The 23,455-nt window shown below is 36.6% G+C and overlaps 5 protein-coding genes across 6 annotated transcripts; 4 read left to right on the plus strand and 1 right to left on the minus strand.

Moving 5' to 3' along the window:
* The first annotated feature begins 359 nt into the window (after positions 1–359).
* LOC110410599 (Regulator of chromosome condensation (RCC1) family protein) lies at positions 360–2,846 on the plus strand. Its single transcript, XM_021420373.2, has 5 exons — positions 360–519; positions 648–806; positions 962–997; positions 1,117–1,241; positions 1,323–2,846. The coding sequence occupies exons 1-5, from the start codon at positions 423–425 to the stop codon at positions 2,619–2,621; spliced, it is 1,716 nt and encodes a 571-aa protein (XP_021276048.1). The 5' UTR covers positions 360–422; the 3' UTR covers positions 2,622–2,846.
* A 485-nt stretch (positions 2,847–3,331) lies between these two features.
* On the plus strand, positions 3,332–8,490 carry LOC110410407 (nuclear pore complex Nup85-like protein). Its single transcript, XM_021420065.2, has 18 exons — positions 3,332–3,841; positions 3,936–4,038; positions 4,132–4,242; positions 4,350–4,433; positions 4,598–4,669; positions 4,783–4,839; positions 5,177–5,293; positions 5,388–5,588; positions 5,680–5,790; positions 5,890–5,927; positions 6,120–6,276; positions 6,536–6,637; positions 6,754–6,810; positions 6,990–7,136; positions 7,290–7,360; positions 7,461–7,548; positions 7,818–7,874; positions 7,988–8,490. Exons 1-18 carry the CDS (start codon positions 3,465–3,467, stop codon positions 8,180–8,182), a joined length of 2,145 nt encoding a protein of 714 aa, XP_021275740.1. The 5' UTR covers positions 3,332–3,464; the 3' UTR covers positions 8,183–8,490.
* LOC110410406 (elongation factor Ts (DUF810)) lies at positions 8,246–14,076 on the minus strand. Of its 2 annotated transcripts, XR_002444654.2 has the most exons (6): positions 13,126–14,076; positions 11,743–12,609; positions 11,055–11,510; positions 10,003–10,192; positions 8,678–9,910; positions 8,246–8,384 (listed from the first exon to the last, which is right to left on the minus strand). XR_002444654.2 is itself a non-coding variant. In XM_021420064.2 (5 exons), the coding sequence occupies exons 1-5, from the start codon at positions 13,669–13,671 to the stop codon at positions 8,976–8,978; spliced, it is 2,994 nt and encodes a 997-aa protein (XP_021275739.1). In that variant the 5' UTR covers positions 13,672–14,076; the 3' UTR covers positions 8,429–8,975. The 2 variants fall into 2 exon arrangements, 1 of the variants encoding a protein (XP_021275739.1); XM_021420064.2 differs by lacking the exon at positions 8,246–8,384 and having other exon boundaries at positions 8,429–9,910.
* Positions 14,077–17,537: 3,461 nt separating this feature from the next.
* Positions 17,538–20,202, plus strand: LOC110411156 (F-box/LRR-repeat protein 4-like). The gene has a single exon (XM_021421191.2). It carries the CDS (start codon positions 17,644–17,646, stop codon positions 18,730–18,732), a length of 1,089 nt encoding a protein of 362 aa, XP_021276866.1. The 5' UTR covers positions 17,538–17,643; the 3' UTR covers positions 18,733–20,202.
* A 165-nt stretch (positions 20,203–20,367) lies between these two features.
* LOC110411202 (YebC-like protein) lies at positions 20,368–23,242 on the plus strand. Its single transcript, XM_021421254.2, has 6 exons — positions 20,368–20,728; positions 20,999–21,060; positions 21,283–21,439; positions 21,556–21,833; positions 22,504–22,624; positions 22,800–23,242. The coding sequence occupies exons 1-6, from the start codon at positions 20,468–20,470 to the stop codon at positions 22,890–22,892; spliced, it is 972 nt and encodes a 323-aa protein (XP_021276929.1). The 5' UTR covers positions 20,368–20,467; the 3' UTR covers positions 22,893–23,242.
* Positions 23,243–23,455: the final 213 nt, after the last annotated feature.

The following is a 23,455-nucleotide window of genomic DNA, read 5'->3' on the forward strand; positions in this document are numbered from 1 at the left end:
CACATAGTATTGCTTTTATGTCACTGTCAAGTGTCAAGAAAGGCAGCCGACCAACATAGAGCAGAAATCTACAGACCATGCAGACCAGAGAATACACTAATATTAAGATTACTACTATAGTCCTAGACGACATCTTTGATTTCATAAGCTTAAGTTTATAATAATTGAATTTGGACCGACGGATAACAGATATATAAGAATCGAACACGTAATTCAGAAAAAAAAACAAAAAACGTACACGAAAGTCATATGACATTCCGAAATTCTCCCCAATATTTGAAGATAATTACCACTCAACCATTGTGAGACGTCTGTCAAGCTCTCATTTCCATGCCTACTAACTATTTAATCAGCTCCCGGTATTGGTAACCACCTCGAGTAAAAAAAAAAAAAACCGCTAAAGCTCTATCTCGCTGGTGACAATGGAAAACCCCGCCGGAACATTCCCGGGTTCCGGCGACTTATCTCGCAAAGTCGTAGCAGTTGCCGCCGGAGAAGCTCATACTCTCGCTCTCTCTGGTAACAAAAAATGAAACGAAGCTTTAATCTATTAGTTCCATATTGCTCCTCCTCGTTTCTATTATAGTGATTAACATTTTGAATTGGAGGATTATGATAATGTGTTTCGTAATGGATGGATATTGCAGGGGATGGGTGCGTGTATTCATGGGGAAGAGGAATGTTTGGGAGACTCGGGACCGGTTCAGAATCCGACGGGCATTTCCCGGTTCGTGTCAAGTTCCAAAACTCAGAGCTTAAGTTTATAGCTGTCGCTGCTGGCGCTTATCACAGTCTTGCTCTTGCAGGTTTAGTCTTTGGTTTTATGCAAATTTTTTATACCTCCTTTTTGCTAATTCAATCGTTTTTATGTTTGTACAAATGTTGCACTGAATTTCGTGATTGAAATAGTAATTTTGAAAAATGTTTAGTCCATTGACACCTATAGTTATGAAAATGGCAGATGATGGATCAGTTTGGTCCTGGGGTTATAACATCTGTATCCTTTATAGTGAAATTTATTGCAAGATTTTTTTTTGGAGGCTCATCATTATTAGTATCTATTTTCTTTGCTTTCTGTATTTATGTATTTTGGTATATCCCTTGACTGTCATATGGATGGCCAACTTGGTGTAAATGGGGAGAATTCTTCGGCACCTCAGCTGTTGGAGCGTTTCCTTGAGTTGGGTTCCCCTGATCAATCAAAAGATGAGTTAGACATAAATACTAAAGCACCATGGAAGGTATGACGTGAGTTATGTTGCTGTAAATTAAAACTTGAAAGGCCACCTTCCACATTCTTCTCATCACTTTTTCTACCGCAGATTTGTGCAGTCAAAGCTGGAGGAATGACTTCTCTGGCAATTGATAATCTTGGGGCCCTGTGGATGTGGGGCCTTTGTCCTCAGGAAAACAGCAGTGGTGATGGAGGCTTGACGTTTGCGAGTAGTTTTTCTCCAATTCCTGTTTGGGATTTCCATGGCCATACCGTTGTTAAGGTCGCATGTGGAAACGAGCATGTTGTAGCCCTAGTCAGTGCTGGAGAAACATATAAAGGTGATGATCTTGTATGCTACTCTTGGGGTGGTAATGGCCATGGCCAGTTAGGCCTAGGAGACAGAGAGAGCAGAGTCCATCCTGAAATTGTTGAAACATTTAACCAGGACATCCCATGGACAGTTTATGAGGTAGCATGTGGTGCCTTCCACACTGCTTTGCTTACTCACAGAAAAAGACCTAGTGAAACACTTGAGAGTATGTGTTGGACATTTGGCCTTGGGGAAAACGGGCAACTTGGGCATGGAACCACTCAAAGTAAATTAGTTCCTGAACCTGTGAAAGAGTTACCACAGCCCGTATATCTTGTTTCTGTTGACTGTGGCTTGTTTCACACTAGTGTTGTTTCATCAGCCGAAGATGTGTGGTCATGGGGAATGGAAAAGGGTCTAGGGCTATGTCCAGATGCTAGTTTTACTGGAACAGATGCAGGAGATGCCATTTCTCCCCGACGGATATCGGGTGATGGAATGCGCGGGCCTAAATTTCATGATCCAGTTCAAATTTCTTGTGGGGCTGCCCATACTGTTGTTGTGGCACATGATGGATATAAGCTATGGTCCTGGGGCAGGGGAAGGAGTGGAGTTCTCGGCAATGGTAAAACAATGGATTGTTTCACCCCCTCAATGGTGTTATGGCCTCCACTGAATGAGGATTTCAAGCAAGAAGAGCTGAACAGTACTGTTGGTGAGGAAGATAAGATTGTAGATCATAAGAATTCTGACGCAGGGTCGGAAATGGATAAGAAGTTATCTTTGGCCACGGAAGAGATGAAGCTGCTCCAATCAAAACTTTCCATCATGGAAAGATATGCAAGCATACTTCACAGTTCGATCTTTGGTAAACCTTTTGAAGAGCAAGATATCCCAATCTCATTGCAGAACTCTGGTACTTTTGACATTGCTAGGGAATGGGAGAACATGCTGGAGTCATCAGACCGTAGCAAGCTTGTCAGGTTGGAATTGTTCTATCGAAACATGCTCGCTGGTGTTAAGGATAAGATGATGAAGAAAAGGATCCAGGAGTTAATAAAGGAGTATCTTCCTTCTTCAACGCAAGAGAAATAGTGTTGATTGTTACATGGCTGCATTGAACACCATGCTTTTTGGTTCAAATAGAGAACTTTTACAGTCCACAAGTTGGTTAAATTAGCTTGATATTATACCATACAAAGGATTATATTTACTGTTGTTATCAATTACTGTGTAGTTTCTGGCCATAAAAAATCATGTACTGTTTTTAGGCATGATAATGTGTGCATTTCTTTCAATAAAATCGTGTATTGTCAAGGACATGGCTGTTATTGCAAAATTCAAATCCTCTGTCTTCATTTTTTGCTTCGTTTCATGTCTCAACTCTTATAAATAGTCACATATTTATTTTTTTCATTATTGATTAATACATGTTTAATTTTAATTTTTTTCCCTAAGTCGGAGGGAAGGAAAAAAATAAGAAGTGAAAAGAAAAGAAAGAAAATAAAAAGGTAAAATAGAGGGAGAAAATATATTATAATAAAAATTAGTTTTTAAAAAAATCAATTTAACTCTTAACTATTAAATTATTATAAATTTAAATCTAAATTGTATACATTTTTAGCTAAAGAACTTGAATTACATGTACAACAACAAAAAATTATAATTATAAATTTTTTATTTTAATTTAAAATAATAAAAAATTATTTTATTTTACTTTTGATATTGCTGGTACAAAACATGGTATTGCTTTAAAACAGAATTTTTTTACGAGGAACATTTTTATCCTCTGGGGAAGCCTTTTTTTGCCTCGTAACCAAACACACCTCAAATTAATCCCTCCTTTCTTCAACGACTCCAAAACGTTTCGCAAAGCCCTCAAAAGCCCTAACAGACTGGGACTCGCACTCGCTAAGCTCACTGATTCATCGGAAAAAGATGCCCGGCGTCTCGTCAGATTCCGGTGGTGGCGCGTTGGTATCACTCTCATCGGAGTACGAGGACGCGGCGGTGTATCCTCTACATCATGGCCTGAAGTCTCCAATCTCTCGGCTCTCTATCTCATGGTCACGCGGCAACTCCCTCCGCGTCTCAATCTTCGCCGCACCGTCCTCCGACGATTCCGACAACGAAGACGCCGGAGGAAAAGTAGTGGAAGTGAAGCTCGGCGGCGGAGACGGTGAGATCACTGACGCTAATTGGCGGAAGATCGCGTATGGTTCGGTCTCTCCTTTTGCTCTTCTACAGAGCAGGAAAAACGCCGCCTTCAGCTTGTCCAAAATGTCCATGAAGTCTTCACCTTACGATGTTGACTGGTGATTGCTTTTCAAAATTGTAGTTTCGTAGCCATATATTCGACATTTATTTGCATTTTTATTTTGAAAATAAATTTGAATTTGTTGTGATCAGGTGGGAGTACATAATGGAGTACAGCAAGGACATAAATGCTCTTCTTGGTAATCGGAAATCCACTTCCGGTCCGGTTATCGACGATCCAAAGTCAGTTATAACGGTAATTTCTTCTTTCTTCTTTATCATTTGCTTTTTCATGTTTGACATTCTATAATTCCAATCTCACTTTCATTTCAATTCGCATTTTTCTTAGAAAGGAGAGGAACCGACTAGTTTGAAGGCTGCGTGGGAGCTATTGGAAATGTTTTATGCAGAAAAGCCATCTCAATCTTGGTTACCTGAACGCCTTGTCGATTGGTTAGCTGTAAATCACTTTCCTTTTCTGTTATATCCATCAATTCTTCCATTACTTTGGTTTTAAAGTTGTTTGTTACTTCTGCCATACTAATAATCAATTTGTTATCTTGGCAGGATTACGATAGTCTTTTCTCAGGAACACACCCCACAGTCCACTCAAAGCTTGTTGATTTTCAAAAAGAACTTGTTAACTTGCAGGTTTTACATAATTAGCCTTCTACATAGCTTACTGGAGTTGACTTCTCTAGATGGTTTTTATGCAGTTTTAGAGTTTAGACTTGTCTGTTGTTTGAGTTATATGTACTTGATTCTGGATTCTGTCAGATGGTGGTGGTGGTAGTTAATCAGTTTATTCAATGCAGGTTGTGGAAGATGATCCAAAATACTGGGAAGTTATGTCATCAGCACTAGCAGTTGGTTGGCTCGATATTGTGGTAAGTGGTTTGGTAATCTGGTCTGGTTTCGTACGTTACTATGATCAAGCATGTATATGTATTTCCTTTTGGAATTTTTATGATTGGGTACACTGTGACGTTTTCACTTGCAGGTGAAAATGTTGCGCTTGCATGGATCTTATCAATTAGATCAACTCAGCAATCGTGAGGTTGGTAAGAAATTGATTATTAGGCATTTCATATGAAAGATGTAGATCTATGTTTCTGTAATAATTGTATGTTTTTGGTACCATTAAGCATAAACTTGTAATTCCCTCTGTAGGACCTTGTAATACAATATGGTAGTCCGACGTTTGTGCCTATTGTGCTATGTCTGTCTTTGCTCCTTTCAACCAAGTAGTACTGTCTCTTTCCATTTTCATGTGTCAAGGATTTCATTCACCTTTTTCTTAAGTTGGTCTGTCCATGTCCAGTAATGTTGGTTTGTTGTTGCTGTAAACAATTGAAATCTATGTATTTTTGTCTCTTTTGCATGTACATCGACAGACAGAGAATGGTCTTGTAGAGGCAGTTGCTGTTCTTATTTCGAAAATGCCACGCATGCGTTTGGAGCATGCTGGAAATTTGGGTGAATGCTTTAAGGCCAAACCTGATTTTGTGAAGGTATCTTCTATTTTTTAAGTAATGTTCTTCTCTCATCTTGATTCATGATCCACTACCTCTGAAGATAACTAACTCAAGTCTTTCTTTGGCATAGGCATGGGAGAAATGGCGGGCACAAATAAATAAGCTGGATTTAAGTGCATTCTGGTTTCAGTGTGATCACCAGCAGACTCGGGAGGGCCTGAGAAGTTTGCTACAAATAATGCTGGGTAATGCCAATAGTCTTGGCACTGCAACATGTCATTGGATAGAGCTGTATATTTCACACTTGCTATACATCAGGCCATTCACTGTGGTATATACTTTTCCTTTACTAAATTGCTCTTAGCCTTTGTACATGTTAGCTGGACTTTGAAATATTCATTTTATTTCTTTTCTTGTATCAGGGGTTAGAAAGCATGTATAGTTTGGCACAGAAATGCATTCAATTGAAACCAATGGCCTCTGAACATAGGTTGATGGAACTTATGATTGGAATTCTTGGGGAAAATACTGAGGTGACACTTGGGGATAAAACATTAATTGACATTCTCCATTAAAATTATCCTTTTTAATTCCTTGATCATAGTCTAAATTGTGCCTTTGTAACTTCTCAGGTCATATTAGCAGAATGCTCAAAAGGGTTTGGTCCTTGGTGAGCTGCCATATTTCCTTATTGCTTTTTGTTAGCATTTCATTGTTCAAGCCTTATTTGGGTTGTTACTTTTTCAATTTTTTTTGGGTCTGACAAGTATGAGAAGTTATCATGAAATTGAATCTTGGACATGCCTCTGTGATTATTCCTGATGGTCATTGAAATCTAACTCTGTATGTTGCTTATCATCAGGATGGCTGCCCATGCCATAGAGTTGTTGACTGCTGGGAGCAATCATGCAGAAATGCTTTTACATGAAGAGCGTCAGAACATGGGGGGAATAAGCATAGAGGAGCTTCATCGACTAGTTTATGCTCAAGTCCTATCCTCACATCCATTAACTTGGCAAGTGAGTGCAAATAACCATGTGAATTACTGCCATTGGTTTATTGAGGCAAAATTATGCATGTTTTATACATTGTATGGCTTAGGATAGCCTTTTGCAGTTGACAAATGAAATATGGAGTGCAATCTAACCAACATCATTGGATATGATTTGTAGTAATTAGTACATTTATTCTATTTCTCATTAATATCATTCTCGATAAAGAATAATATTTGAATGGAATGCTAAGTATTTCTCACATTTTTTGCTGCAACATCTACAGATTGCTCCAATTTATCTTACGTCATGCATGAAGCAGGGGATGGTTCTGTTACAGATATTATTGTCCAAACAGCCTGTTCAATATAATCAATTGTTGCTTAAGGTCATTGGCTCATTTTTTTTTAAGCCCCTCATCTTTGCTATTGTACATGTCTTTTCCTCTATTTGTCATGGATTATCAAGCGGTTGATAGATAATGTAATTTTATGTTGCATGCAGAATATAGAGATTTGCCGCCTTTATGAACTTGACAACATAACTTCAAATATTATGAAGGTATAAGTATCTGTACTTTGGAAGGCTCATTTTTTTTTTTTTGGTGATGGACAATGCATCAATCTTGCCATTCATTTTGGATATTATGTGTTTCCCAACCTGTTGAATGATTTAGTTGTAAGACACAATATTTGAATGTGTGAGCATGTCAATTAAAGCTTCTCACTGCCCTTGTTCAGATTGCTGGAGTATACCACTGGAAGCATGGTAGGAAAGGTTCTGGAGTATTTTGGCTTCAGCAAGCCCGGGACGACTATCGTCTTAATAGGATTGCTCAGCAATTGTTTGATTCTGTTGGCAAAACAATCTCTGATGAGAGTTTCAAGGTAATTTTTTTAAGCAATCTCCTAAGCTCAAAGCTGTTTTCTTTCCTCCCTACCCAATTTGTTGCTTATTATTTTCGGAAATAAAGAATCTTTTATCGTCAGTATTTATTTTAGTTTAAGAGGTACTTAGTCTATCCTCCTCTATCTTGACAGCAATGGGAAGGGTTAATTCAGTTATTGGGTTCTGAATGTAAGACTGCTGGTGGACTAGAGTTTCTGCACAAGTAAGAATTATGCCATTTCTTACTGTTGGATTATCATGTATATTGAAAAGGACTGCTATAAATTTTCTAAGCCTGAACCCTAACCTTTGATGCATCACAGGTATAGAGATTTAAAGAAATCACTCCAGCAGGTTCAAGATGGAAAAACTACGGATGCTACTCGGCGGGCTGTGGAATCTCTTATATTGGTACATAGTCGTATTATCATTCTCTTGACTGTTAGAATAATCGATTTTGCCCTGCTAGTCTGCTACTGGTTTCATAGTAAGGAGATATTTTCTCAGATATCAGGTCACATTAAATTCGATAGAATAATGGCTGCACCCATATGTACGGGACCTTTATATATATCTGTTAATTCTCCCGAGTATAATTGATTATTGATTTTATCATCATCATCATCAAGATCATAACGAGCGCAAGTTGCTTCTGTGATATTCTTCTTTTCAAACTACAGCTTATGAAAAACCCCTCCACACCTCAATGCTTTTGGTTGCCGCTTCTGTATGATTCGGTAAGCTCCTTTAACTACGAAGGTGTGCATAAATTTCCTATTGAACTGCAAACTTTGGATCTACTCATGGCCTGGCTAAACTGACTTGTGGCACTGGTTTGTTTTTTCCGCAGTTGAAACTGCTCAATTGGCAGGATCGCCCTTTGTTCAATGTCTCTCAGACAAATCTTCTGTTAAATAAACTAGAGGAATTGTCCATGGCAAGGCTTCGCCCAGACTTCATTGAAGCTGAGTTACCACGCCAGGCCTTACACTCTGTTAGACTAGCTCTTGCCAAGAATCTTGGTCGCGCTATCCTAGAGGAATGAGTCCCCTCGAGAATGCAAACCAGTGCCTGAGCTTCACTGCGTCCACAAACTAAATTGTTTGTTCCAAGGTCTTTCAGATTGTCACGCGGCAGCCATATGCCAGCTGGGCATGTCTAGAGAAGTTCGATTTGCTTTAAGGTTTGTAGGCGGAGATTTATTTGTTCAGCCACAGAGAAATGAAGGCATATGGGCAATGGATAAGCTGCAAAGTTGCAAATTAAGCTTTACGTACACATACAGGGCCTATAACAGTGAATTGGAAATCTGTATTTCTTCTTTGCAATCAATGAAAGCCTGATTTTATGATACATACTGATAATTCATATCAATAAATATAAAACGCAAAATGAACAAGCAAATGATGGATAAAACAAATAAATGAACAAAAGAACCTCGTAAGGCAAAGCAAATTTGTGCTGAATGCTATAAGGAATAGACAAAATTAGATCCCAAGGAATCTCATAATCTTGAAATAAATAACGAATATCCACCCACCTTTTCTCACTAGCAAGCCCCTGGAAGTCCTCTCTGCCTCTACAGTTTCCTCTCTCTCCCAACTCCGCATCTTTTGGTGAGTAGCAGCTGGACTTCAGTCACCAGAACAACCTGAATAGACACCATACAGGATTAGTGCCATATCTTTAGGTACTTGCATCCAACCAGGCACGGCATGCTAAGGATCTTGTCTGGGTCATCTCACAAAAATATATAGGATCACAGTAACATTCCAAGCACACAATGCTACACAGGGAAGCAGCCTTCCTTGGTTTGCTGTACACCATACCCCAGGTTATTAGAGTTTCTTAGGTAGATTATAAGTCTTCTTAAGGAACTTAGAAGCTGCGTCGTCATTCCTGTAACACAAAACGCGCAGAAGCGTGTTTGGCTCGGTAGGATTCCACTGCCCTGATGTTGGAGGTAGTGGAAGCCTAGACCTTGCTGATGAGCTGTATGTCTCCAAGGTCACACGTCTGAACCGCTCAATTAAGCTCTCTGTGTCAGTTCTGAAGAGAGGAAGGACACCTCCCACAGTAGCTGAAAACTTATCTATGAGGTCAGCAGGCAAACCATCCCCATTGGCCCAAAACAAGTCTTTAAGGGCTTTGAAATCATCCTCAATAATTTGAGAATCCTGACGAGAGAAAGAACGAGAGGGGCCTCCAGCAAGTAAAACCAGCAAGAATCCATCACAGGAAGCTTTCATGATATCAGTTATAATCCTTGTACGAACTCTTTCATGCACAGTTTCTGAGATGATCAACAAGTTTCGCTCTAGTTCCTGTAATAGAGGGTCAATCCTAGAAGATGATGGCTCCCCTATATACAAACCATCCCATAAAACGTGACTTAGGTCACGGAATACGATTTTGTAACCTACTGCCTCAGACAGTTGCTGCACCCCTTCCACACAAGCAGCAGGTGCTAGTTCAAATTTCTTGCTCAAACCATTTGAAAAATCTTCCACATGAGCAGACTCACAGTTTCTCAAGTGGGTTATTATCCTCTTCTCTAAAACTTCCATCTCAGTTCGGATACGGTGCAGAGTATTGATACGAACACACAGCTGTGGCATCCCAAATGAATTATCTCCATTCATTGTTGCAACCTGAGAATTTCTCTTCTGAGAATTCTGCGACTTTTCTTTCTTCTTCCACACGCCTTGGAACTTGGATCCTGTCTCACATCTGGTCAATGCTGGCATTGTAGGGATGTATGTATTGCGTGATCCTACATGTCAGATTAGAAGGACAGTATATGTTAGAAACTCTAAAACCTTAGACAACATATTGAGATCACTTCTGAGATCTGCAAGCATTTACCACAGCCAGATTTTGCCTTGATTACATAATACTGAAGACATTTGTCAAGGCCAGCCATCAAATCAGGTAGCAATGCAGGATGTGTTGGTATCGGCAGTTGGAAAAATGCATCTAAAGTCTCATCAATGATTCGCAATATTTCAACAGCAGAGGGAGCAAATCCTTCTTGATTAGCTTGAGGATTCCAAACCTAACATAATGCCATATATTGCTTAGCAAAAAGAAAAAATACTAACAATAACAAAGTCTGATTATAACAAAACTGCACCCAGAAATTCAGTAGATATCCAAGTCTGTTGCATGACAAACAAGCAAATGTTTGCAAGAATTGAAGCTTTAAGCTATTACTATTTGCGGTAAGCATACTACCCATTTATAATAATTAGCTTGATGCATCACATATTGGTTCATATGAGCTCTTAGCAAGCTACTGCAGTTTACAACCCAAAAATTTAGCACATGCTACAAAAAATTAGTGCAGTTCTTTAATGTTTTAGTGCAGGAACACTTGTCACTATAATATCTGCTAAATGGAACATAAAGTACCCCTAAATGGATATTGCTTTGCAGAATTTCAAACTAGATTGGAGTAAATGAATTCTTGCACCTATAGAAAAATCATCTACTACTAACTTATGCAGCCAGACTCCAGACCCTCCTTTCATATAAACACTGCAGCAGCTTTTAGGAATGCAAAGCAGACTGCTTATTTTTTTAATAAATGCTAAGAGGCAATTATTTAAATTTATGGAAACCAACAGCTAATAAAACATCTTGGAGCTTATCAATATACGCTTAATTCTTCATTCCTTCACAATACCTATTTTTTAACTTCTTGTCTGTAGGCAAGGCATGTAACAGACCAGAGCCTAACTGATTTATCCATAAGGAGAGAAATCTTTTAGCAAAATATGATTATTGCTGGTAACCGGAAGAGAACAATAATTTCACCATGAACATATATGAAACTGATAAGTTGTAAAACTTGATTTTGATAGATATAAAATTCAGATAAAATTTTAATCTAAAGGACAAGAATAGCAATCACAAACCTCTTGCTGCAAATTCCTGTCAACCCATTCTTTAAGTCTGTCTAATCTTGTCTTGATCCACCCTTTAACCAGATTGGCAATTGCAGCTTCAGCCTCATAGGGAGGCATCTCACGGATTATTGCCTTCCCACCATCATCACTGTCTACTGCATCCTCAACTGCAATCTGCACAAGATCTTTCTCCAGTTTATCTGCAGCTCTCAATACTTGAACAGCATCAGGGGTTAACTCCGTAATGCCTGATATAAACTGTTTTATCTCATTTGCATAACAAGCATGAAGGGTGGCCACAGCCACACCTGCAGCCAAAGGATGCCAACCCTTCAATATTGGACTGAACAACTGCTTCTCATGAATTGCTAGATCACCAACATCCTTAGCAAGGATTGCAAGAACAGGAAGAGGATTCGGCTGGTTTTTGGATGCTCTCCTGCTTGAGTCTGCTTTCTCCATTCTCTATATAACAAAATAAAAAAAGCATATCCATAATTATTAAACCAGCTAAAAGGGAAGAACTGGGAGGAGAAAGAAAGAGAGAGTATACAATACATCACACATTTGATGCAGTCAAAGTCTCATACAGATAAGCAAATGCAATGAAGATTCAGATACTATACATGCGCCATAGGCACCCATTTATTTCTCATTCTCAGTAAATGGGAGCCAATAGCAGATAGTAAAGACTTGCCTGAGCAAAAGCAGTGCGCAATGATGACCTGATGTAAGTGTCAATTCTACTTCGAGCTACATCAACTTCTCCTCTCCTCTTTCTGCGATACTCAGTTGACACATCCTCAACCAAAATCTTAGCTGCTGATACACCTAAAGAAACAATGCCCTGCATGGTATACATATTTACACTATCAAAAGTGTCATGATATGCAAGGAGTCTTTTCTCTGCCCAGCCCAGTATTGAACTCAATGTAGAACTTAAAATCTTGGAGTACTCTGGATCCTTGGTTGTCTTGGCATCTTTTGCTACTTCTGCTAGCTGACTATCAGCAGCATATAGTAAGTCCATTTCAACTTGGCCAGTGGCAACAAAACGGTGAAACAGGACCCATGTAAAGCAGAGGTTATGGAGCATGTGGTTAATCCCAAGGATCACCCATGTCTTCTTTATGTGCTCCATAAGCTCATCAACTTCCTCAATAATAGATGTTTCATCATTAATATCAAAGCATGTGTCCAAAAGCATTTCATAGAGTCTAAGATTCAATGGAATGCCATCTGCCCAGTGGCATGAATCAGAGAAAGACCCATCAGATCTGGAAGCAAGAGACATAACAGCACTGCGAAGAACTTGCATTGACTCATTGTTCTTTCCAGTTTCTATTGGCCTATCTAGGGCAGCATGAATGGTTTGTCGAAGCCTTTGCGATGCATTGTTTGACTTATCAAGTGGAACACGAGGATGCAATAGTAACCCAGCCTCAAGAACCTTGAGATTTCTTTTCTGCCATGCATCATATTCATGTTGATCAGTAAAATCCGACTGCTTAAGCTGCTGTAATAACTCCAATGGAAGAACCACCGACTCAATCCGCCTTCCAACCTGTGATAAGTTCATTTATAGTAGACCATTATCAATGCTAATGAACTATACACCAACGTGGATAATCATATGCATCATTCCACCCCACCCCCACCCGTCACCCCCAAGAGATAAAAAAAAATAACACAGCAGACGGTAATCACTATTAAATAAATAAAACAGAAATAGAATTACACGAAGTAAGAATTATAAACTTCATCAAAATCCAATTAATTTCTTTGCTTAAATTTGATAATCATGATGGATTGCCCAAATATTCGAGAAATCACATTATCATTCCAACATTCAGGAAATAATTCTAGAATAATATTTGTTTGTAACTTGAATCAAAATCCATTCTCCAACATCGTTATTATCGAATCCTACCGCATCAATTTTAATATTAAAAAGTTAATTAAAATTAATTTAACAAGCAGCATTACTTGGATCAAACCAATTCCAAATTTAAAAAAAAAAGTCAGCTAAATTCCAGATCAACCAAAATCTCATATAAAAAAAAACTTAAATTGAGCTTACCAGGCCGCCGCCGATTCTCAAGAGCGCTCTTCTAACACGCGAATCAACGGTCTCAGGTACTCGCATTTGAATCCTCATAAGCTCCCCCACAGTCGTAGGCCGCTTAGACTTGCCTTGGCCCGAGCCTGGCCCGGAACTCGGACTCTTCTTCGAGCCCGATGAAGAGCCCGGCGACTTCAATCCTAAAGCCTTCTTCATCTTACTAGCAGCTGCTGACGTAAGCGAGCGCTGCAACGCGGGCGAGTTAGGCGAGTGGTTGTGGTTATGGTTTTGTCCAGGGGAGTTGTGACTCGGCGAGTCGGAATTGAAGGAGGCGCTAGTGGATAGAGGTTTGGAGGAGGAGGTACGGCATACGGCAAGGAAGACGTCGTAGGCTGTGAGTCGGACGTCCGAATCACTGAGTTGAGAGGCGAGTTGGCCGAGTGGAGATTGGAGATCGGTTGAAGTGAGCTTAGTCGGCATTGGCTGAGGCTGAGTTGGCGGTGGCGGTGGCGTTGACTCTCTCTTTGAATGGCCGAGTGAGAGGTCTCTGAAGAGATGCGCCATTGTTAACAGAGAGAGAGAGAGAGAGAGAGAGAGAGAGAGAGAGAAAGAAGCGATCCGAGTCAGAACATTGGACTATTTGAGAGAGTAAAAACTGGAGAGAAACAGATAGAAGCTGTTTGGAATTTTGTTTTTTTTTTTCAAATTTTTTTTTCTCGGATTTAGACATATGAAAGAGAGGGGGAAAATTAAAAAAAAAAATCGGAGGTTTTATCAAAACATTTATAAGTTTTTAAATTTTAAAAAAACGGCAAATATTAAGTAAAAACTACTAATTTGAAAATTAAGTAGTATTATCGCTTTATCAGCGACGGTGGGTGACAGTGCACGCAACTCAAACGAGAGAGTGAGGCGCGTGAGGCTCGACAACGCTTTTCATGCAATTGGGAAATGACAAAGAAAATGGTGAGAAGAGTATGAAGGAAAGCTGGAAGGAAGATGAAGGGGGCAAAAAGGTTGGATTTTATTAAAAAACAAACGGTGGGATCCTTGATTGGTGGGGTCGGATTGGGACCACGCGCAACCTATTATCACAGAAACACATAGCAACAAACGGCCGAGAATTTTCTTTATTTCTATTTTAATAAATGATGGAAACTGTGATTTGACAGTGCCCAGAAAATCTTCTTGCGTTCTAATTATTTATAAATATTATTAACTGCTAAGATTATAGTGACAGCCCAATTATTTTGATTTATTTACTCCTCTACCTTCTAGCAGCTGGGGCAGCTACAAATCAAAATTTTATTTGATTTATTTACTGTCTACCTTTCCCCCTTTCTCCAGTCAACTACATTATTCTAAAAATAAAATAAACAAGCATGCCAACAATTTACTTGTTTCCCAATTCTCTTCAGATTCCTTTCAAATTAAGTCATAAATTTAAAAAGATAAACTCCATTTTACTCTAAATCCTATTATTATAGTGTACTCAAATCTTATAAATATTTAATTAATTTTTTAATTTTTACTCAAATTCACATTCAAATATCTTAAACACTATTTATTAAATATCCGTACATATTAAATACATAATTAAAATAAATTTAAAATCAATTTTATGCATATTATTAATGAAAACTAAATTAATAAATTAAAATATAAAATCATAATTGTAACAAATAATGAAATTTAGTAAATATTAAATTAATTATTAAAAATTATAAATAAAAAATAATATATATAATTAAAATTTAATATTAAAAATAATTGTTTACAATTAAGTTTCGGTGGTTGATATCATAAGATCACTAAGAATAATAATTTTACTATTCAAATTTGATTACAAAATATTTTAATTTTATTTAATCGAATCAAATAATTTAAGATACTCGATTACAAAATAAACATCCCGATTACCCTTTGTGAAATAAAAATTATCTATAAGATACTAATTGAGAAAAAAAATTATCCTTGTTAGAATTGTATTTGTGATAATAATAATGTGTAAATTTTGCATGTAATAAAATTACAAGAAATGTTCTTGGATTGAATATATATAGAGAGAGAGAGATAGATAAGGTGGGATTTAGATTGTAAGGTGACCCGTTTCCTTGCGTTGGAAACAGAAGAACCAAAGAACATACAAACTGAGCTAGAGGCTAGGTTGCCTTTTGATTAGCTCAAACCAATCAGCCTTTGACACGTTGGTGGCCGGTTGTGGGATTGTAGCGCTACACAATTAGATCAAGTAAAGGCAAGCGAGGAATAAGCTAAAGCCAAAAAAGTGCAGCAAATGGTGATTGGAGGAAAGTAAAGTTTAAGTTTCCCTGTCTTGAATGTCGGCAATGACTAGCAAGTATTAACCACCAATGATTAGGTGATATGTTCATTTTGGAGAATGCTGCATCTTAGGTTGGTGAAATACCATATCTCTTTCTTCTTCTTGGTTAGAACTCCAACTCCAAATACACTCTCTGTCTCATAAATCCAAATGCCATGTTCACATTCCTCATTTCCAGACTCATTGTCTATATTAGACAAGCCAAAAAGAAAAGGACATGAATATAAATATTAATTTCTTGCTTTATTTGTTTACTTTTTTTTAAATTGTGTTTTTCTTCTTATCAGAGCAAAATCATGTAATTGGATAGACCTAATAATGTGTGTTTGTGTGTTTTAAATCGTGTCCTGTAAATATGGATATTAACAATTATATAAATATATATATAAACTCAACATGATTAATTAAATTTATTTAAATATTAAATATGAATACAATTACATTTAATTTAAAAAATAATATGATATGCTTAATAAGTTTATTAAATACATTGGGTGAAGTTATATATATATATATATATATGATACTCCACGATTTATAATCTATTTAAATAATTAACACAATTAAAATTTAAAATATAATTAATATGATTAAATTAAAATACATACAATTACAACAAAAATAAATTCATTATTCAAATTTAAAACAAATAATCATAAAAACAATTATATTCATTAAACATAATAAAAAAATTCACTACTGTTGTCATCAAATTTAAATAAGAATTTAAACAAATCATAAACATGTAAAATAAAAACATTTAAACATTTAATTTTATATCATATTCATGTCATATTATCTCATCATATACAAAATTACCAAATCTATAATTAAATTTAATTCCTCCTCCTTTCCCCTTCCAAGTTCCAATACCTAAAAACAGACTCTTTATTGAAAAGAAAAATCATTATATCAATTGGTCGTTCTTCATTGGCGTTGGTACGAAGCTTTTTCTCCCAATTCTCTTATAATATGGTAATATATCGTTTTCTATACTCACGAAAACCAAGTTATTTAATTTTTTTTCAAATAAAAATAAAAAACATTATCGAATAGAATTTTCTTATGATGTCATTATCTATAATTTTTTTTTTAACTTTTCAAAAGCGTAATTATTTTGTTTTGGATCTTAGTTTAATTAACTTAGCTGGAGCAAGACACGAAGCATTATGGTCATCATTTATTTAAAGCAGAAGGGTTTACATTAATTTATAGCAAGGCAGTTTGGCAATAATTTATGCAGCTGAGTCAGTGCTCCAATAATGAAAGCTCTGCAACAACTGTACGACAACAAGCCACATGCATTTGCTCATGCTTTTTTCTTATGTGCCAACCATGCATTATTATTATTATTATTATTATTATCTAAGAATGATTCTCAAGTCCAACCGCAACATTTTTACATGCTCTCTCCCATTTTAATAATCTCTGCCACGTTTGGTGGCTTAGCCTTTTCTCATGGGAATGACATAAAAGTTAAAATAGAAAAAAATAAATTAATTATTAGATATTGGTAAGTGGCTTGACTGTCATTCAATGTTCTGTTGAGCAATTATAACAATCACACACTTAATTAACATTGGAAATTAATAAGAGCAGTTGCCCCATTAATGTTTTGTTAATCTTGTTACTAAATTGAACTTAATTTACTCACTCAAAATTTCACATTCTTTTGATTTAGATCAATCTAGTGATCTAATGTGAACTTTATATAAAGCAAGTTGTTAACTCAATACAATCGTTGATGATCAATGTTATGACAGCATAATCATTGTATTATTTTTAAATATCACGTAATTAGATTTAATATCACATTATCACATATACATCGTCTTATTACAAATATCATACTAATATAGATAATGAAAAAATTTTAACATTATCAAGAATTGAATTGATTTTAATAATTTTTAAAAATATAAAATTTAATTTTTATAAATAATTATACAAAAATTAAATCTATCATTTTAATAAGATATATGAATTAATTACATAATTTTACTAATAAATATTTTATATTTGATTTGCACAAAAAACTTACATAATCTATAAAAATTCGGAAATGGGTTGTCCCGTTATCAGCCATCAGCTGTGAAGTGACCGGGTGCCATGCTCTGCATAGCTTTCTCTTGGTGGTTTGTTTATTCTACCCTTCAATTCACAGAAGAAACAAAATTTTGGATTACATCTTCATGTCTACACTGGGCGACGACGAGTTAAGCTTAGTTCTCAATTGGGTTCATGACCAAGACCACAGGAAAGCCTTCTCTCAAGTCTGCAAGCAATGGCTGCGAGTGGAAGGCTTAACCCGGTTATCCATTCGCGTTCTTGAACCCGATCTCATTCCCACTTTCATGCCCAGATTCCCAAATTTGCTTTTGTTCGAAACGGCGATGTTTATCTCCAATTCCCACCTTGAATTCGTGGCTAAAAGGTGTCCAAAACTCGAAGTTCTTAACCTTAATCTTAGGAAAACGCGTGAAGAATTCGATGAAATTGATGGGAATTCTGTTTTTGAAGACGTTGGGAATGATGGGATTTGCGCTTTGGCTAATGGGTGTCCTAATTTATCAAAAGTTTTGTTGAGAAAGAGAAAGAATGTAGGCAGCGTTGCCGTTATTTCCCTCGTTAACTTCTTGCAGAATTTGATAACTCTGGATTTAGGAAGGTGTAATCTGGTGGATGACCAAGCTGTTGAAGCAATTGGGTCTTCGAATTCGATACGGGTTTTGAATTTGGGAGCTTGTTCATTGGTTACTGACCATGGATTGGCTGCTTTAGCAACTGGTTATATCTCAAAATCATTGGAAAAATTGGTTCTTGCAGAGTGCGATCGAATTACTGATTCTGGGGTGTCAATGCTGAAGCATATTTGTTGCTTGGAGGAGTTAAATTTAGCTGAATGTGGGCCAAAGATAACAGATTCTGGCGGGGTGGCAGTTTCTTCAATTACAAGTCTTAGGAAATTGAATTTGGCTTGGTTGATTAACTTATCGGATTTCACAGTTATTGCAATTGCTGAGAATTGTGTGAATTTGGTGGCTATTGATTTAACAGGTTGTGAGTTGGTCACTGGAGCAGGTGTCGGAGCATTTGGGAATCATCAGCGTTTGGAGTCTCTGGTGTTGGCTTCTTGCTATAATATTTGTATGGATGATTTGGATATGGTGCTCAGATGCCGGTCATTGAGGGATATTGTGCTTGATAAAGGACTGAGAATGTGGATACCAATGGCAATGCAAGTGAATATCAGCAGGTTTTGTCAGTTGCATTGGAGGTGATGGATGAACTAAAGGGTAAAATGTTTTTGTAGGATAGAATTGGCTTAGATCAAGGTTAGTGCTTCTCGATTTTTGAGCAATTCTTATTTATATGCCATTTTTTACCTCAAATTTTGTATCATTTTTTATATCTTAAAACAAGAAGATTGTCAAAAGATTCCTTTGTCATTGCTTCCTGGAGCAACTGATAGTTTCACTGATTCCTTCAAACATACTTCATTATCTCTTGTTTTGATTCCTTTTTAGCTAAGTAAAATTAATGTCCCAGCGATTTTAAGCGTTCTAAAACTACGTAGGTGGGATTGAGATAAATGTTAGTAGTAAAAATTTCTTTTCTCTGTGAGCTTAAGGCAAGGCAAGGCATTCATGTTCTTGTTGAAGGAAGCTGATAATTTTAGTTTGATGGAAAGCAGAACTAACTGGTTGTGTTGTGAAGCTTTTTGTTTACTTTACTTTGCTAGGTTCATGACACATTCATCAATCCAAAGTATCCCTCTTCTTTTTCCCTGTTCATTTAATTCCATACAAAACACAAGTCAATGGTTGACAATGGTATGTCACGTTCGCCTCCATGCTAAATGATTTCTCCATTACAAAGCCTCTGGGACCTGCTTAAATGGGCAGTTGTTCCTTTAGGTCATGCCCTACTCCACTTTCTCTGTTGTAAGAATAAACTTTATTGCTCCACTCTCAGCTAACAGTTTTGTAGTTGAATTCCCTATTGAAAAGTTTATGTTGACAAAGATGAAGGCTTTGGGTCATTTTGGCCTTTATGTCACCGGTTTTGTTAAGGTCATGCAATTCTGTTAGCATCTTAACATGAACTATGAGGGCAGGTACCTATGGGCCATTGAAGGAGGCTGGTTTCGAGCTTTTCCTGGCTTCTCTTCCATCCTGTAATTAGCTGAGAATGAGTTTTAGATGTTGATTTTGATTGGGAGAATCTGCAGGGGATAACATGTTAAGAACTTAACTCACAAAAGGCTTAAATAATTGAGGATAAAAGTGAAAAACTTTAGTACTACATTCTCTCTGCAATTGATTAATAAAATTTTTTAAAAAATTGTTTGAATTGAATAAATTTAAAATTTAAAAAGTTTATTAAACCAAGCAATTTGATGATGTTTTAGTTGCTTTTGTAAATTTTTCATACCAAACGGGAAAAGAGAGACAAGATTAATATTACTAAAAAAAATATGATACTTGAAAAACCTTTTGAATTATTAAAAATTAAATAAAATTTTATTTTATTTCAATCATGTTTCGATACTTTTATTTTAAATTAAATAAACTATTATAATTAAGAGCTGATTAATTATCATCTCTTAAAATACAATTTGTTAATTAATATTTAGGTGACCTAATGTAGATGGTGAAAATACCACATAATTATTTATTAATGTCACATTTGCATGTCATGTTATTATTTATTATGACATTTCAAGATAACATAAAACTGATAAGTAACATTTTGATAAATAATATTTATTTAAAATTTTTTAAATAATTTATCTCAAAAGAAAAAAACCAACTAATTTGATTTCTTTCACATGGGCTGGGCCTGGGATTAAATTTCCAATTGTTGGCCCTTTATATGCAAATGTAAAGGCTTAAGGCCCCATATTTCGGATGAGGGTCCGTTGGTAGTCCGAGGAAGAGCAACGCAAAACCATCCTCCTATTTTTGTTAAACCCAAAACAAAACCCCCAGTAAAAGGAAAAAGAATAAGCAAAAAATGGGATCATCTTCACCAGTGAGAGCAGTTGGTGCAATTCTCCACAGATTCACGAATGGGGTTCCTTCCAATTCCTTGATTGTTTCTAGAAATGGTCTATTAAAAGGCAGTAGGAAATTGTTATCGTCAGCATCCTCAGTATCGTCGTCGGCTCCATTGTATCAAGCTAACACTAACAGCCATGAGCATCAACTCCGAAGTATATCCACTTTCCCTCCACTTTGCATGGGCCGGCGCTCTTCTAAGATTGCCGGAAGAAAGGTTTCTTATGCCCTATCTCTCAAATTCTCATAAAGTTTATGATTTCAAAATGCTTCTGTCAAAGAAAAAAAATGGTCCTCTGAATGAATGGTAGCTGTTTTATGCTTTAGGTGCCACCCGTTTGATGAAACTCTTGAAAGAAGAAAAATTCAATGGTGATTTGGTTTATGATGTGGAATTAGTTTAATCCTAGGATTAATTCTTTTTTATATATGAGGGTCAAAACTCAAGATCAATGAAATAATTTTATACTGTTTTATTTAATTGCAGGGAGCTCAAGATGCTAAGAAGGCTAAACTCTACTCAAGGATTGGAAAGGAAGTTGTATCTGCGTAAGTTGGTCATTGATACCCGATTATCCCCTGCTTGATTTGCTACATTGACGCAAAAAAGAGTGTTCTAAATTGCTTTTATTAGTCAAGCGGAAGGAAGTTCTTCGGTTGACAAATTTCATGTTTTACAGTTTATTTCTACCGGTTCGTCCTACATTTGTACTCTGCTGATTGTAATAGAGACTGAAATGCTCATAGTTTTTGATTCCTTATGTGATGCAGTGTAAAGAAAGGTGGTCCAAATCCAGTATCAAATACAGTTCTCGCAGCTGTACTTGAGAAAGCCAGGGAACTTGATGTACCCAAGGAAATTTTGGAGCGTAACATCAAGAGAGCTTCGGAGAAAGGGCAAGAGGCTTACATTGAGAAAGTTTACGAGGTTGGTTTGTGAATACTGTCTACTTTATTTATATATTTGCTGCTATAGTGATTAGATGCTCGAATTGTATACAAGGCTGGGTTTTGTTGTTTCTTCAAGCATACTGCTTCTTTCAGGTTTATGGTTATGGTGGAGTTAGCATGGTAGTTGAGGTCTTAACAGATAAAATAACCCGGTCTTGGGCAAATGTTAGGGAGGCAGTCAAGGACTATGGAGGAAAGATAGCAGATCCTGGGTCCGTTATGTTCAAGTTCAGGCGTGTTCGAGTTGTGAATATAAAAGTCACTGATGCTGACAAAGATCAGCTCCTTGCTCTTGCATTAGATGCTGGTGCAGAGGATGTTATTGAGCCTCCAGCATATGAAGATGATAGTGATGAGGATAGGTCAGAGAGGTAATGGCCCCACTGTTTCACACTAAAATCTTTCTACTTACTCTCTCCTTTTCATACTTACTGCATTTTCCGGACGTCTTTTCATTGTGAATTTCTTTAATACTTGCCAGCAATGAACTCCTAACCTTCGTGACATAAATTTAGAGGAATTAATATAGCCATCTTCTCCACATATTTTCCTTTGTCGAACCTAAAAGCTCACTTAAAGAGGTTAAGGGCTATCATTGGCTTTGCCTTAAAACATGTGAAGTGAAATTTGAAAGTGTGGGGAATCTAACCTTTACCTGGTGCACATGAAGTTGCAATGCAAAATTGCTGTTCGTATTAAATGTAAAAGGACTTTTGTTTTCTTTTTAGAATGGATATTTCTGAACTTTTCTGGACAAGAAAATATTTGGACATACAATTGCATGCACATTTCCAATTCCTCTAGAGAAACAGAAGTACGAGGAAGCAAAAATACATCTCTGTTTTTAAATCTACTTATTATGTTTCTGTAAATATTTTACACATGATGTTCTTTGTTATCTGTTGATTCGACTAAACAATGCTTCTATAAGTCTTCCTATTTGATTTCCAATGATATTTCCCTTTCGTTTTCTTTTTCAAATATGGTAAGTTGTTTTGCAACTGGAGCTGGGGGAACTCTAACTCTGATTTTTCCTTGCAGCTATTATAAGATTGTAAGTTCAGCAGAAAACTATGCGACAATACTTTCAAAGCTACGTGATGAAGGAATAAATTTTGAGACTGATAATGGTTCCGAGCTACTTCCAATAACCAACATTGAGGTATTTTTGTTCTCTGTAATGTTGATAATTTCTGTGATCTATCTTTGATTTCTGGTAAATCAGGATCTTCTGCACTTCTATATGGCTGGTGCTGACTGTAGGTATTGCTCAATGCTTAGAACATATTAAACTGCCTACTTTAGTGGTACATCATTGATCTTTTGGTTGGTTTCAGGTCGATGATGAGGCTATGGACTTGAACAAGGAACTTATGTCTAAATTACTTGAACTTGATGATGTCGATGCTGTTTATACTGACCAGAAGTGATATATAGCTGGACCATTTCAGTGATGGAAATGAAGTTTTGATGCTGTGAGTCAGTTAAGTTGTAGTTAGTGCACAAACCACAATCTCGACCGCATTGGTGCGCATTTTAGCTGGGGCTTTCATAAAGGACCTTTATATTCTTCATCTGATTTTCAAGTTTCAATTATCTTTGAAAATGGAAGGAGGAAGAAGAGGTGGGGGATTTCAACTCATAACACAGTTTAAAGAATCTTCTCTTTTATTCTTATTACAAATTCTAAAGAGCTGCCATGGCTGAAACCACTCCTTTTATTATTATTATTTTTATTGTTTTCTTTCTTGAAAATAAATACATCCAATTCCTTTGATCATGAGTTCAGATGATTAAATGCCAATTATTCCCTCTGCTTTAACTCAATTGCATTTCATTTTACAGCTGAGCCAAGATTTCCATTTTACATTTTACATTTTTGACACTAATTAACTGAATATTTTATTATTTTGGCTTATATAAGGTTAAGAATGCTCCAGGGGGTAAAACAATCTCTCTTCACCCCGCTACTTTATATCTTTCACTCCTGGAC

This window comes from Theobroma umbraticum, unplaced genomic scaffold (assembly GCF_002168275.2).
Source record: "Theobroma umbraticum cultivar Fairchild unplaced genomic scaffold, ASM216827v3 scaffold_56.0, whole genome shotgun sequence".
NCBI lineage: Eukaryota > Viridiplantae > Streptophyta > Magnoliopsida > Malvales > Malvaceae > Theobroma > Theobroma umbraticum.

Bases quoted from the DNA above. Each gene is read 5' to 3' on its own strand.
- LOC110410599 (XM_021420373.2), top strand. From the start codon at position 423: ATGGAAAACCCCGCCGGAACATTCCCGGGTTCCGGCGACTTATCTCGC. The intron at 807-961 runs GTTTAGTCTTTG...TGAAAATGGCAG, and splicing joins TCACAGTCTTGCTCTTGCAG to ATGATGGATCAGTTTGGTCC. The intron at 998-1,116 runs GTATCCTTTATA...ACTGTCATATGG, and splicing joins GTCCTGGGGTTATAACATCT to ATGGCCAACTTGGTGTAAAT.
- LOC110410407 (XM_021420065.2), top strand. From the start codon at position 3,465: ATGCCCGGCGTCTCGTCAGATTCCGGTGGTGGCGCGTTGGTATCACTC. The intron at 6,811-6,989 runs GTATAAGTATCT...GCCCTTGTTCAG, and splicing joins TAACTTCAAATATTATGAAG to ATTGCTGGAGTATACCACTG. The intron at 7,361-7,460 runs GTAAGAATTATG...GATGCATCACAG, and splicing joins GGACTAGAGTTTCTGCACAA to GTATAGAGATTTAAAGAAAT.
- LOC110410406 (XM_021420064.2), bottom strand. From the start codon at position 13,671: ATGGCGCATCTCTTCAGAGACCTCTCACTCGGCCATTCAAAGAGAGAG. The intron at 12,610-13,125 runs GTAAGCTCAATT...AACTTATCACAG, and splicing joins TGAGAATCGGCGGCGGCCTG to GTTGGAAGGCGGATTGAGTC. The intron at 9,911-10,002 runs GTAAATGCTTGC...TCTGACATGTAG, and splicing joins CAAGGCAAAATCTGGCTGTG to GATCACGCAATACATACATC.
- LOC110411156 (XM_021421191.2), top strand. From the start codon at position 17,644: ATGTCTACACTGGGCGACGACGAGTTAAGCTTAGTTCTCAATTGGGTT.
- LOC110411202 (XM_021421254.2), top strand. From the start codon at position 20,468: ATGGGATCATCTTCACCAGTGAGAGCAGTTGGTGCAATTCTCCACAGA. The intron at 21,834-22,503 runs GTAATGGCCCCA...TTTTCCTTGCAG, and splicing joins GATGAGGATAGGTCAGAGAG to CTATTATAAGATTGTAAGTT. The intron at 22,625-22,799 runs GTATTTTTGTTC...GGTTGGTTTCAG, and splicing joins TTCCAATAACCAACATTGAG to GTCGATGATGAGGCTATGGA.